Raw genomic sequence first — 14,129 nt, forward strand, 5'->3', positions numbered from 1 at the left:
TATTATCACGGTATACCGAATACAGTCGGTATCCTTGTTATCACAGTATACCGAATACTGTAGTATTCTGTATATACCGAAACTCTATCATGGTTATCAGATTAACCAAATGTAGCTTTGGTATTCTAGAAGAAACCATGTAATTTATTTTTATTATATATACGTTCATTGTGTCCATTGTTTCTCATCCAATTTTATAAGATTCTTTGCTTCGGCTATTCTCTTTTTCTTTACGCCTTCATTAAATGGTGTTGATTGGCTTGAGCCGAGCATGTACTTGGGATAATTAAGGCTTGATGACGACGATGGTGTTGATACGCATTCGGTGCTTCCATCGGTTCCTGTATTCGTGGCCATACAAGACACAAGGAGTACAGGAACAAAGCAAACGCTATAGAACCCACCATTCATTAACATGTGGAACTACGTAAAATGCACCCTGGTTTCCACCATTCCCCTCTCCTAAACATGAAGGAAAAGAAGAAACGCAAAAAAAAAAAAGGAAACCAACTTCTTTTTACACTCCCACCCACTAACCACTTAGTCTTTGTAACTGGAACTGCACAAACTCCTTCACTGTGTCTCTGTATCACCAAGAATGAAAGCAATTCCTTGTGTCAGTCTTCCTCTTCCTCAACCGAGAAGTCAGGATCCCTGGGCTTCTGCACAGCAACGATGCTGCCTGGAGGCGACTCAGGCCCACTGCCACGGAACGCCGCCGCGCTCCACCTGGCACTCGCTGCCAACCGGGTGGCAACGAAGACCGCCATGCCGAGGGCAGGTGGCGTCTCCGGCTGTGCATCGGAGGTCTCGGAGAAGCTCTCCCTCCACCGGAGCTTGGCGACGGCCCGGCGCTTCTTGAAGCGGCGCCAGGCGGCCTGGATGAAGCAAGCGGCCCAGGTGCGCCACTGGTGGGAGTAGAAGCGGAACTTGTGCTGCAGCTGCTTGCTGTGGAGCCGCCGGAACTGGGCGGCGACGAACTTGAGGTCGTCGGCCCGGAGGGCGAAGGCCTCCACCTCGTCCAGCGCCCGCACGGTACGGGTGGACGACGGCAGGATAACGACACTGGGCCGCGGGTCTATAGCCCACGTCAGCAGCTCCTCCCCACAGAAGTCGCCGGGCCCCAGCCTGCACGAGTTGAAGAACCCGGTCCGCCCCCCATTGGTGGTGTAGCTCTCCAGGTGGCCCCTGATCACGAACAGCATCTCGTTCACCGGGTCACCCTCCCGGACCAGGCAGGTCCTGCTGGTGCACAGCGCCGGCTTGAGCCGCTCGCAGATCGCGTCCAGCATCCTGGCGTCCATCGAGTCGAAGAGAGGCACCTGTTCTTGCAAACGCCGGTTGCCCCGGACCCGAATCAGATCTCTTATGTTTTTCTTGCTTGGTTAGAAAACTAAAAAATTTTGCGCATTTAGTTTTAAAAAACAATCGAACTCTGCACATGTCGATGTCTGGTCGCCTGTTGAGTCGTACGTGTATCTTTGTCACATAGTCACAAATGTGATGAATGCGACCGTAAGGAGTATATTTACAAAAATACTAAATAGATACGAGAAGCGATGAGTGAAGTAAAAGCAAATGCTAAAAAAAAAGTAGTATTATTATTCAAACACACGAAAAATGAAAAGAAAACACAGAGAAAGTAATTGGAAGCACATGAACACAATTATAAAAATCATATAAAACCAGCATGTAAACTTGTTATTAAAAAATTATAAATTTTTAATATGAAAAACATAAAAATTAGGGAAAAACAAGTAGAAAGTGACAAGAAATAAGAGAGGCTAAAGAAACAAAAGAAAATCGATTTCAGAAACCAAGAGAAGGTGGAAATGGAGTTTGTCGTATTTTTCAAAGTGGGTTTTCCCAAAGCTTTCCCTCGTTTTCAGGAAGCACAGAGTTTCTCACTTCTGAAGCTTTTATGTAGCAAGAATTCGGGATCCATTCAGATCCAAGTTATCAAGTTATTAGATTTTAGTTTTATTTATTTTTGTTGTTTGGAACTATTATTAAACTTTGAATGATCCGTCTTAGGTAAGGGTTTGTTGGTGTTCTCCTTTAAATACGTTTTGTAGGGATCTTGTAGGGTTGGTTGATGAAGAATTATTATTTTTCTTGATTTAATTGAATTTATTTTCCTTAGTTTTCATGGTAGCGTAGAATGCGAGTAGTAGTTGTAATGTAGTTTGATCTTCGTAACCTCGTTGAGAGGTTTATTAGAAAACCGCACGTATTCATCCATCAACCGTTTCATATCCACAGTTTCCCTCATCCATGAACCGTTTTTTTCTTTTATTTATTATCCCCTTTCTGCAGTTACCTTTTGTTGAATCGTTTCCACTTCTCCATCCGTTTTTTCCTGAGCACAAGTATTTATACTTGTTACATGGGTTCTGTAAAAGATATAACAAAAAGAAGACCTTTGTTTTGCCCTCTGGACATAGGCCAATTGGCCGAACCACGTACCTCTTGTTTCATTGTTTGGCATCTTTCTTTTTTTCCTTGTTCGCAGCTTTCTTAACATGGTATCAGAGCCACATTGAGCCTGTTGAGCCTTTGCTTCCATTTTCACCATGACAGACGGGTCCACCCCAGTTCACAGTGAGTCAACCAAGGTTGTTGTTGCAGAACAAAATTCAACCCTCAAAATCACTACGATCCCCTTGAATGGCTCCAATTACGTTGGATGGGCAAAGGCTGCTACTTTATTTTTGAGTGGAAAATCTAGGTTGGGTTATGTCAATGGTAAGATTCAGCCCCCAAGCAAGGAAGATCCGAAATATGAAGATTGGGAGTCTGGAAACCATCTAGTGATGTCATGGTTACTGAATTCCATGGATCCACACATCGCCGAGAGTTTCCTGTTTTTGGAAACTGCTCGAGAGATCTGGAAAACTCTACAAGAAGTCTATGGCGTAAAGAATTATTTGGCTCGAGTATATCAACTTCAGCGTGAGATTGCGTCTCTCAAATGGGATACAAAGTCTTTCCATGAGTACCTTGGTACGTTTAGAGGCCTATGGGATGAATTAACCCAGTATCGTCCAACTACCCATGATCCTGACATTGCAAGACAACGTGTAGAGGAGGATAAAGTATTTGGTTTACTTGCCGGTCTTCATGATGATTATGATGCCATCCGAAGCCATATTCTGATGACCATACCATTACCCTCCTTCAACACAGTTTGCTCCATCATCCAGCGAGAACAAGCAAGATGAAAAGTCATGCAGCCCAGCATTAAGGTAACTGATAATGAACCAGAAAAAATGGCATTTCAGGCTAATTCGATTTCCAGTAATCTCTCAGTGCAGACTGCTATAGCCCACAACAAAAGGGAGAAAGACAACAATACCGAAAAATCCAGAATGTGATCCAGGTTCAAGTGCAACTATTGCAAGAAGCTTGGACATACCCGCGATAGGTGTTGGGAGCTCACGGGAAGACCCGCACGTGATAATATGCAAAGCACAAAGCGTGAGATAGCCCAAACCGTTACTATGGAAGAACTTGCAAAAGTTTTCCAACAAATGAGCAAAGCTCACTTAGCCACTACGCAACTGCCAACCGTTGATAAGGATGCACCTAAAGGTAACTATCTTGCCTTTCTCACTGGAAAAGAACACCAGGGATGGATAGTTGACACAGAAGCCACCAATCACATGACGGGCAAACTTGAACATGCTACTAATATCCAATTATCCCTTAATAGACCTGTGTTTATAGTCGATGGCACGTCAGTTCCTGTTCAAGGAATCAGAACTTCACATTTTTTGGATCATGACAAACCATTCGGCGTTTTATATGTGCCACGTTTTCCTTCAAGTTTAATGTCTGTCAGCAAGATTACTAAAGAGCTAAATTGTATTGCTATTTTCTCTTCTAAAGGTGTTATTTTCCAGGACACCCTGACGAAGAAGGAGATTGGTAGAGGATATGAATGTAATGGACTATACATTCTTGACTCACATGACAGAGGAATGACTGCTTGCCAAGAAAACATGGTTGATTTATGGCACTTTAGACTTGGGCACCCATCTAACTGTGTGGTGCATAGTTTATTTCCTGATTTACCTTTGATGATGCATGCTTGTGATGCTTGTGAGTTTGCTAAATCTACTAGATTGCCTTTTCAATTATCAGAAAATAGAAGTGACATATTTTTTGATTTGGTTCATACCGACGTTTGGGGCCCAGCACCCGTTGACTCTTACATGGGTTACAAATACTATATCACGTTTATTGATGATAAGTCTCGGGTGACATGGATCTATTTTTTAAAGGGGAAGGATGAAGTTCCTAAAGTTTTCAAAACCTTCTATCGTATGATCCAAGTACAGTATGGTGGCAAAATTAAAAGGGTGCGCTCAGATAATGGTGGTGAGTTCATCAACCTCACTATGAAAAATTTTATGGATGAGCATGGTATTGTTCCTCAAAATTCTTGTGCTGGGACGCCCCAGCAGAATGGAGTGGCAGAGCGAAAAAATAGGCACCTCCTTAACGTAGCCCGGTCATTGATGTTTCACATGAATATGCCCCCTATTTATTGGACAGAGGCCATTGCCACGGCTTGTTATATGATAAATCGCCTACCCAGCAGCAATATTCAGGATGAGATTCCCATGAAAATGCTTCTTAACAAGCCTATATCCTTATCTCATACTCGCGTCTTTGGATGTAAGTGTTGTGTACACGTTCAAGCAGGACTGAGAAACAAATTTAAAAAGTGGGCCCTTAAGTGCATATTTTTAGGATATTCCAACATCAAAAAGGGCTACAAGTGTCTTGAACCTGAAAGTTCCAAAATATACATATCTAGAGATGTGAAATTCTTTGAAAGAGAAGCCTTCTTTGAACCCGATCGTGGTAAGATAGTGTAGATTAGATTGGAATCAATACAGTCTAACACTACCCAACATTCAGTCGGTTGATAACACCCTCAACTTCCTTAAGTCGCCTAATACCAGTGGTCATCCTAAACTTGATCCCCACAATGTCGACACTCATAGTGCTACTGGCGTCATTCCCAATAGTGAGACCCCCTAATACCGATACCTCATACTCCACTTCACAATCAGACCAAATCGAGCCCAGACGAAGTACTCGTGTATCCATACCTTCCACTCGACTCAAGGATTTTTACACCTATAGTGCTTCAACATCCACTCCTTATCCAATTGAAAAATACCTCAACCTTGATCATTTATCACCAAGCTATGTCGCCACTCTTGCCAAAATATATTCTCTTCATGAACCCAACTCCTACCAAGAAGCCAAAACCGACACCCGTTGGAGAAAAGTCATGACAGAGGAGCTCGAAGCCCTTAAAAAGAATAAGACTTGGGAAGTTGTGCCATTGCCAGAAGGAAAAAAACCTGTTGGATGTCATTGGGTCTATAAAATTAAACACCATAGTGATGGGACAGTTGAGAGATATAAAGCCAGACTCGTTGCTAAGGGTTATACCCAAACTGAGGGAATCGATTATAACGAAACTTTTGCCCCAGTTGCCAAGATGAATTCTATACGAATTCTTCTTTCTGTTGCTGCCAACAAAAATTGGCAAATTCATCAACTTGATGTCAAAAAGCGCCTTCTTACATGGTGAGTTAGAAGAAGAAGTTTTCATGGAGTTGCCTCCTGGCTATAGACGGGAATAAGGTATGGTCTGTAAATTAAAAAAAGCCATTTATGGTCTCAAACAATCCTCGCATGCTTGGTTCTTCAAGCTTAGACAAGCTCTCAGAGAAATTGGTTTTAAAAAAAGCACTGCCAATTACTCAATCTTTATTGCTCATAAGGATACCGGTACTACCATTTTGCTGGCTTATGTTGATGATATTATTCTCACAGAAGATGATGAATTGTTCATTAGACAGGTTAAAGAGTTTCTTCATCGAAGGTTCGAGATAAAGGACTTAGGTAAGCTTCGTTACTTCTTAGGAATTGAAGTTGCGCACTCTAAGGAAGGGATATTTATTTGTCAGAGAAAGTACGCTCTTGACCTCCTCAAAGAAACCAATATGCTTGATTCTAAGCCTGCCGACACTCCTATGGATCAAAACCACAAGATTCGAAAAGAAGAAGGGCAACCTCTTAAGGATAAGACGAGTTTTCAAAGACTGATTGGGCGCCTCATCTATCTGACTGTGACCAGACCTGATATTACTTTCGCAGTCGGTACCATTAGCTAATTCATGCACCAGCCTTACACTGTTCACCTTGAAGTTGCTCATAGAATCTAGGGACTCCTGGAAAGGGTATTCTGTTAAAAAGGAATCAATCATTCGTCGTGGTTGGAAACGCTGATGCAGACTGGGCAGGAGATCCGAATGATCGAAGATCCACTTCAGGTTTTTGTATCATGGTCGGCGGCAACCTTGTCATATGGAAAAGTAAAAAACAGCATGTTGTTGCATGATCCAGTGCGGAGGCCGAATATAGAGCAATGACATTATGTGCCTGTGAACTTATCTGGGTAAAAGCATTATTAATGGATATGGGATTTGAAGTCAACTCGCCCATGGAGCTGCGATGTGATAATCAAGCAGCCATATATATAGGTGCCAATCCCGTTTTTCATGAAAGAACAAAACATATAGAAGTTGATTGCCACTTCATTCGTGAAAAGATTCAAAAGAAGAAAATCTGGACTCCTCATGTTCGAAGTGAAGACCAAGTTGCTGACATCTTCACTAAAGCTCTTGCTCGGGAAAAACATTGGTTGAACGTTAGCAAGTTGGGGCAAATAGATATCTGTCGCCCAACTTGAGAGGGAGTATTAGAAAACCGCACGTATTTATCCATCAACCGTTTCATATCCACTGTTTCCCTCATCCATGAACCATTTTTTCCTTTTATTTATTATCCTTTTTCTACAATTACCTTTTGTTGAATCGTTTCCACTTCTCCATCCGTTTTTTCCTGAGCACAAGTATTTATACTTGTTACATGGGTTCTGTAAAAGATATAAAAGAAAGAAGACCTTTGTTTTGCCCTGTGGACGTAGGCCAATTGGCCGAACCACGTACCTCTTGTTTCATTGTTTGGCATCTTTCTTTTTTTCCTTGTTCGCTGATTTCTTAACAAGGTTGTATTAAGTTGGTATCAGATAGTGGTTTCTCTTTCATCGTTGATTGAGGTGTCAGACAATCTTGAGAGAGAGCTGCATGGATCATCTCGAGAGCAAGGTAGACTTGGAATTTGCCAGAATAGATCGAGCGACTGAAAAGATGGACTTGATTGATGTATTCATCGAATCAAAGGAAAGGAAAGGAAAAGAAAGATGGGTAACAGGGGTCGAATTGTTGAGTCGTGCGGCACACAATTCTGATATGACTCCTGAAACCCTAAACATGGTGGATTAGACTCAAACTTATCACAACCAGACATCAACGGAGTTGGAGCTTTCAACGACCAACATTGTCACTTTTTCGGCTAACCAAATCAATCAAGGTCTGGTGCCCCTGCACATCATGTGCCGCTCCTCATGAGGCGCAGTCTCACCGGTAGCCAACACAACCTGGTCATTGGACGCTGGCTGGCTACGTACCGGACGGGGGGTGACCTTTGCTCTTCTGGGCGTTTCCTGCAACCATGGGACCCTTTCCAAACCGTAGGGTGTCCTAGTTTGTTCCTCTTAATTATACCCAACAGGTCCACAAACAATACATCCAGCTTCGTCAAGGGGTAAAGCTAGTCAGAGAATATACAACAAAATTCCATCGACTTGTATATAGGAGTGACCGAGACCAAAAGCGCATAAGGTAGCAAGTTATATTTCTGAACTCAAGGGCTTATATTTCAGAGAGATTTGATTGTGTTACCATACATACCTATCACCACACTGTTAATGTGGAACAAACACACAAAAAAGAGCGTGTTCGTCGACGTAGCACATTGGATTCACAGTCTTGGTCTAAAGACGCTCCTCCAACCCGGGGAGAAACTTCTGGTGATGAGAAGATTACGGGTCAAATGAATCAAAAGCCACCATGAGTTGACGACTTGGGTCATGCATGCTTTCAACACCCTAGGCCGAGCGAAGGCAGGGCAACGTTGTTTCTGTTGCGATGGGATGAGATGGGACACCTTGCTGCACAGTGCCCAACTATAACCAAGTGTATCCATTTCCATCGAGCAGGACGGAAACGTGGACGCAGACGGGGAGTAGGAGAAGGCTGAACAAGAAGATGTTATTTGCATTGGTCCAGAAGATATATGAAACCTCATGCATTGCTGGATTATCCCTTAGTTTATTGGAACCGAACTCTTCCTAACTCAAGGAGAATGATGCAGTAGGACCAATCCCCAAAGAATAAGAAGGCAAGAAGAAGGTGGAGGGCTATTAAGGATCTGTGGTCCATTCGGTTCCAAGTTATCAAGTTATTATATTTTAGTTTATTATTTATTTATTTATTTTTTGTTTGGGACTATCATTGAACTTTGGATCTATCTAAGGTCCGTCTTAGTTTAGGGTTTGTTGGTGGTTTCTTATATAAATAGGTCTTGTAGGGATCTTGTACCGTTGTACGTTTGGTTGCTGAAGAATTATTATTATTTTATTTAATTGAATTTATTTTCCTTAGTTTTCATGGTAGCTTAGAATTAGCGAGTAGTAGTAGTAGTCGTCGTAACTTAGTTTGATCCTCGTCGAGAGGTTACATCACTACGGTAGGGAGAGAAAGAGTAGCTAGTAAGTAAGACTAACTCACTCGTTTGACGAGGTCGAAGCAGAGGTGGCGCTTGATGTCGCGACGCAGGTCGACGGGGAGGCCCTTGAGGATGGCCTCCTCGTCCACCCCTCGCGTGGCCACCCACTTGTACTGGTCGTATTTGCGCACGCTCTGCTTCAGCTCCGGTGGCAGCTGCCTGTGCTGCATCCACTCCTCCGTGTCCGTCCTCTTGATCCTCCACTCCTCCAGCCTCACCGTCGTCGACTGCAGGTACGTCTGCACACATTTCCGTAGATCCCAATGTACATAAACAGAGGAATGAAACGAGTAAGATTACTTACTAACAAGATGGTCTCTTAATTTCATCTTTCCCTCAAAAAAAAAGACATGGACTTACTTGCATGTCCCCGATCAACAAAGCAAAGAGCACAAGGCCGAGAACCGCAATCAGAATTGCGAAGCTTATCTCTCCCACGTAAGTGCTTGTCTGAAGGTTCTGTCCCAAACAGCTGCATGGTTTATGAACCCTTTCCTCTTGTCAGAAGAATTGCATGAGGAATATTATACAGAGTGAAATACATGAAAATTTGTCTGTGTCCAATGGTTGGAATTTGACCTGAGGTTCTGGAGGCCCCACCAGAGGCAGTAGAAGTACTTGTTGAAGAACTTGGAAGATGTTGCTCCCGAGTCCAACGCATTTCCGTAGATCCCATACTCGTAAAAACCATTGCTTGGATTGCATAACTGTGTGACGTTACTGGATTGAACCCAGAACTGTCTGGAAGCTTCCATGCTTTTGCCCATCCTTCGGCAGTCCAAGAATCTGTATTGGCATGGACCTTGAGTATTGCATACCCTTTCCCAGCATGACACGTCGCGCTCGATTGCGAGGAGGTACCAAGAGGCTCCTAGCACCTGTGAGATTCAGCATTCATATGTAAAACCAAACATGAATCCACATAACAATCCAATGACTAATTTACTAATGTTGAAGATGCATTATATCTGGAAACAGTGTATCCAAAGATATCCAATTCAGGGAAGATCTGAAAACTGCCCTATGAAAATTACCAGTATTGAAGTTCACAATGTAATAGCATGGATTTTTTCTGTAATCTAACGTAATATAGAACAGATATTGCCTATTCTCAAATCATGGTGAATGCCCTAGTGTCAAGCACTGACCAAATAAAGCACCATATATTTACATTTAGTGGTTCAAGAGTGACCATCAAAACTGCTTCGGTATTCCGATCTGAAGTGTTATCAAGTTATTAATCAACATAAATTACGGTAAGCATTTCTAGCTTAACTACTTTAAGAAAAAGGTTTTATGCACTCATGGAAGCTATGATATGAGATGCAGGTTAACAATTGCTTTCGCAAGTGGCTTAGCAGGAAAGAAATTGTAAAAGAAAAAGGAGAAAATTCATTGATGTTTATGTAAAGACTTCGGAAGCTATAAGAAATTGTAGTTGAATTTCTTACATGGCTTGCCAGCATGTACAGCATCAAATTATAAGCGGCACCAGCCCATGCTGTCTCCGTTACAACACCAGTTGCCTTCACGATTTGAGATGACAGTGGGACAATCAAAAATAGCCTAGGGAGATATTGAAATAAGACAATGAAGCGAAGTGCATTTTTTGTATTAATCAGCGTGGAGCCATCCGAGTTGGTTATTACAACCCATATCAAAACCTGAAAGATAAGACAAAGATTTGAAGGGTTGGTATAAGTGACCACGCAAACAATTATTTAAATGGTTGATGCAAGAGATTAAGGCATATGGCAATTGGTTTACTCACAAAAATAGCCAAGTAGGAGCAACTAATGTTATCAACATTTGAGGTGCAATGTGATCTCTCTATGATCATATTAACTAGGAATTCATTTATATGACTATGATAGAGTGCACCTCTTATGGCAAGCTATGAGTTACCAGAAACCTTTCTTAGGTGGAACCAGGGTCTGTGGTGTCTAGCTTGAAAACATGTGATTTAAAAGTTAACCACCACTAGGTGCTGCAACCAAGATCTTTTGCACGGGTTTATGTAATCATTTTATTGAGGATTCATATTTATCTAACAATGCCCTCATGATCACCAGGGCTATGGGTCAAGGGCAGCGATTCCAGGTTATTAGCCACGGTCTCTGATATGCAGGATCAGTGCTGCATTCTCTGCTTGATTTCTAATCATTCTAACCAGCTGATGATGACAGACACAGGGGCGTAGCTAGGGGGGGGGGGGGGCAGGACTGGGCTGTAGCCCAGTCCTGCCTCCCCAAACAGTTAAAAAATAAATAAATTTAAAAGCCCAGTCCTAGCCCTGCCCTGATTCCATATGAAATAGATTTTTATCCATTTTCTAGCCCAGCCCAGTCCTAGCGCAGCCCTGACTGCAGCAAATAGTTTGATTTGTCCATATGAAATAGATTTTTATTAATAATTGTAGCCATTTTTTATTTTATCTCAAAAAAAAAATTTTTTGGGGGCGCTGCCCCCCAACCCCCGACTATCACACAAATAAATTTTTTTTTCCTACACCCCTGTTTGCCCCCCCCCCCCCCCCCCTCACATGAATCCTAGCTACGCCCCTGGACAGACACTTCACTCAATGCTCTGATTCCTCGACCATTTTCATGAACTTTCAATTGCTTAGTAATTTGTAGGTCTGTAGTTGTTTCTCAACGAATGAAAGTTTGTATTTCATATTTTCTCATATTGCAAACCTACGCAAACCCTATTAGACTAGGATGAAAATCAAATATTTCAACAGCTGCATTCTGTGCCAGCTAAATTACCTCTGAGTTTGTAAATTCAGTTAACTTCTTTAGTTTTTTGTGTCCAACCATTTTTACTCCAAATTTTGTACTGAGTGATCCTTACAGATCATGCCTATCATCTACTGTCAAACAATGCCAGTGAAATCTGCTACTGTGATAATATAGCAAGCATTAGCATCACCTATGAAAGACTTCCTTTGAAATTAACATCAAAAACTTTTTTGCATATGATGACGCAAAACAGAGGATGGCTGTGACATGCTGGAGATGCTTCATGTTTTTAACAAACTTTCTGTCAAGCAGATAACTTCCAAGGGGAAAAAAATCTTGCACTTTTCATAAAAGAGAAAATGTAATTGTCCTATTGCCTACCTGCGGGAGTGGTAATGCAGCAATAAGGTCAATCCAGAATTCCCTTTGTAGATACCTTGAGGAAATTTTGGAAGGTTCGATGACAAGTTCACCTCTGCCAAATACACGAGATGAAGGGGCAACATATGCTGTTCGGAAGCGAATAAAAATTTGAATCACATAAAAGACATCTGCTATTGTGCGCACCACTGTGAGGGCAACCTCAAGGGGGTAATCTATTTCTACACATACTCCAGCAGCACCTGGCAAGTAGAAGAACAGGGGATCCACAAACAGAGAAACTAAACAGGCTACTAGAAAAACCTTGTTCCAACGTTGCACTAGAGTGCCTCTAGGATCCAATATCTTTCTTCTCACCCTTTCATAATCCTCAGAAAACACCCTGGACAGTACTTTAGATTTCAATGACTTTCCTGTGCTTTTGAGACCTTGCTGATCAACCTTCTTAGAACTCGATGCTGGTATTTGTGTCCCATCTATTCTGAATGTGAGCTTAACCATGCTATCTGACTTGCATCTTGTCAAATCTGCAGCTTCAGGATCATCTTGAAATCTGGAAAGAGTGTAATTCTTCAAAAGTATGATAATGCAATTTGAAAACTATGATCGCATATGAAACTTGCAATTATCAGTTATGTGCATTGCCAAAAGAATTTGCATATAGTTCCTAGGCTTGCTAAGTCACATATGCCATGTATTTCATTGACTTAAATGCTTTCTAATTCATGATGGTCCAAGGAAATACCACTGAACTTTGCTCCTTATTTGGAATAGAAGGCTTATGGACTATTCTTTAGAAATTTTTAATTGTCAGACAAGCAGAGGTAGCTTTTTCTTTTTCCTTTTAATACAGATAAAGCATGTATTTTTCTTCAGATGCAGGTAAATTTTCTACAAGAGAAACAGCACAACTATTCTGAAATTGAAAATGACTGATAAATAGAGACCAGTAAACAGCATAAACTGAATTATATCGCCAGGTTAATTAATCCACAAACATCATAACTTTCTTCTGAGAATATTTTATAGTTGCAATATTTTGAACTTATATATGATAATCAGTGTTACTAGGAAATGAAAAACCAACTTCCTAGAAAGCCAACAACAGATCCAGAATTCCAATTTCCACTGGAATACATTGTTAATGTACCTAAGATGCAAGTTTCTTTTCCTTGTGCAATGCCCTTCTTTGTCGTACAAAGGTTTAATAGAAATTTTTATCTATTTAACACGCATTGGTTTTATTTCCTTTTTGAAAGTTTTCTTGTCAGATACATCCCTGCTACCTTGATATGAAATATTACAACTATGAGCAGCAAACAACTGGAAACGTATCCCATCACACGACACTGCTTTCCTCAGGATCATGATCACAATGCTTACAAATTTCTCACGCAAGTTATCAATTATGAACTAAAGGTGAATCGAGCCAGAGGCTAATTTGCAGCCCATAATAACCAACTGCACATCGTAAAACTAAAAGGAATGTCACAGCCATGAATACTATCCTAACTCGTGTTGGATTAGAAGTCTGATACAGGGGAGAGGAAGAAAACCAACCTCACAGATTTGGAATTGGCCAGGGTCATGTTGTTCTACCCAGGATTAATTTCTGCAATTACAGAACCCCAAATCGGCAGCTCCCCAACGCAAAACCAGCAGCTTGGTGTGAACCGACTAGTTCCTCTGCTTCATGAACAAATTCATGGAGTGGCTAGGAATCCTTCTCCAAGATGAATGGGTGATGTTCGACGTTGCCAACCTGTGTTTGATGTCCGAACTACTTTCAGCGTGTATCCTGTGGAAGAAAAAATATTCGATGGCACTCATTGGTCAAAAAGGTTTGCATCTTCATTAACTTCAAAAAGAAAACGGTGGGGAGCACGGGATTCATTACCTTAGTCGCTTCCCTGCTTTTTGGCATCAATGCAGCCGAGAGAGAGAGAGAGAGAGAGAGAGAGAGAAAGAGAGAGAGAGAGAGAGAGAGCTCACGCCCAAGTAAAAAATGACCCGTTCCCTGTGAACTCCTTCTTTATGCATCTGCAGGCACTTCGGTCCACCATCACTGAAAACCTTCCATTGGAGACCATGAATCTATCCGTCATATTCTCAGACGCTTTCTCATTTAATTTTCCTTTCTTAAAGAAAGGTGGTCATGGGGAATCGAACCCCGAGATCCTTTTGGTGAAGATTAACCAACTCACTCACTCTCCAACTGTCAGCTGGGGTCTAAAAGCAGAATCACGGCACTCCTACCGAAGAAAATCACGCTCTCCCTCCGCTTTCCCTGCG

At 41.8% G+C, this 14,129-nt stretch overlaps 1 protein-coding gene across 2 annotated transcripts; it reads right to left on the reverse strand.

Annotated features, from left to right (window-relative positions):
* Positions 1 to 390: 390 nt before the first annotated feature.
* On the reverse strand, positions 391 to 13,859 carry LOC149821551 (protein CNGC15b-like). Of its 2 annotated transcripts, XM_089980749.1 has the most exons (8): positions 13,735 to 13,859; positions 13,398 to 13,635; positions 11,838 to 12,390; positions 10,167 to 10,379; positions 9,295 to 9,593; positions 9,076 to 9,187; positions 8,718 to 8,954; positions 391 to 1,322 (listed from the first exon to the last, which is right to left on the reverse strand). In XM_089980749.1, the coding sequence occupies exons 2-8, from the start codon at positions 13,424 to 13,426 to the stop codon at positions 618 to 620; spliced, it is 2,148 nt and encodes a 715-aa protein (XP_089836875.1). In that variant the 5' UTR covers positions 13,427 to 13,635; positions 13,735 to 13,859; the 3' UTR covers positions 391 to 617. The 2 variants fall into 2 exon arrangements, with proteins under 2 accessions (XP_089836875.1, XP_089836876.1); XM_089980750.1 differs by lacking the exon at positions 10,167 to 10,379.
* Positions 13,860 to 14,129: the final 270 nt, after the last annotated feature.

This window comes from Nuphar pumila, chromosome 11, assembly GCF_984573655.1.
Source record: "Nuphar pumila chromosome 11, dmNupPumi1.hap1.1, whole genome shotgun sequence".
NCBI classification, from domain to species: domain Eukaryota; kingdom Viridiplantae; phylum Streptophyta; class Magnoliopsida; order Nymphaeales; family Nymphaeaceae; genus Nuphar; species Nuphar pumila.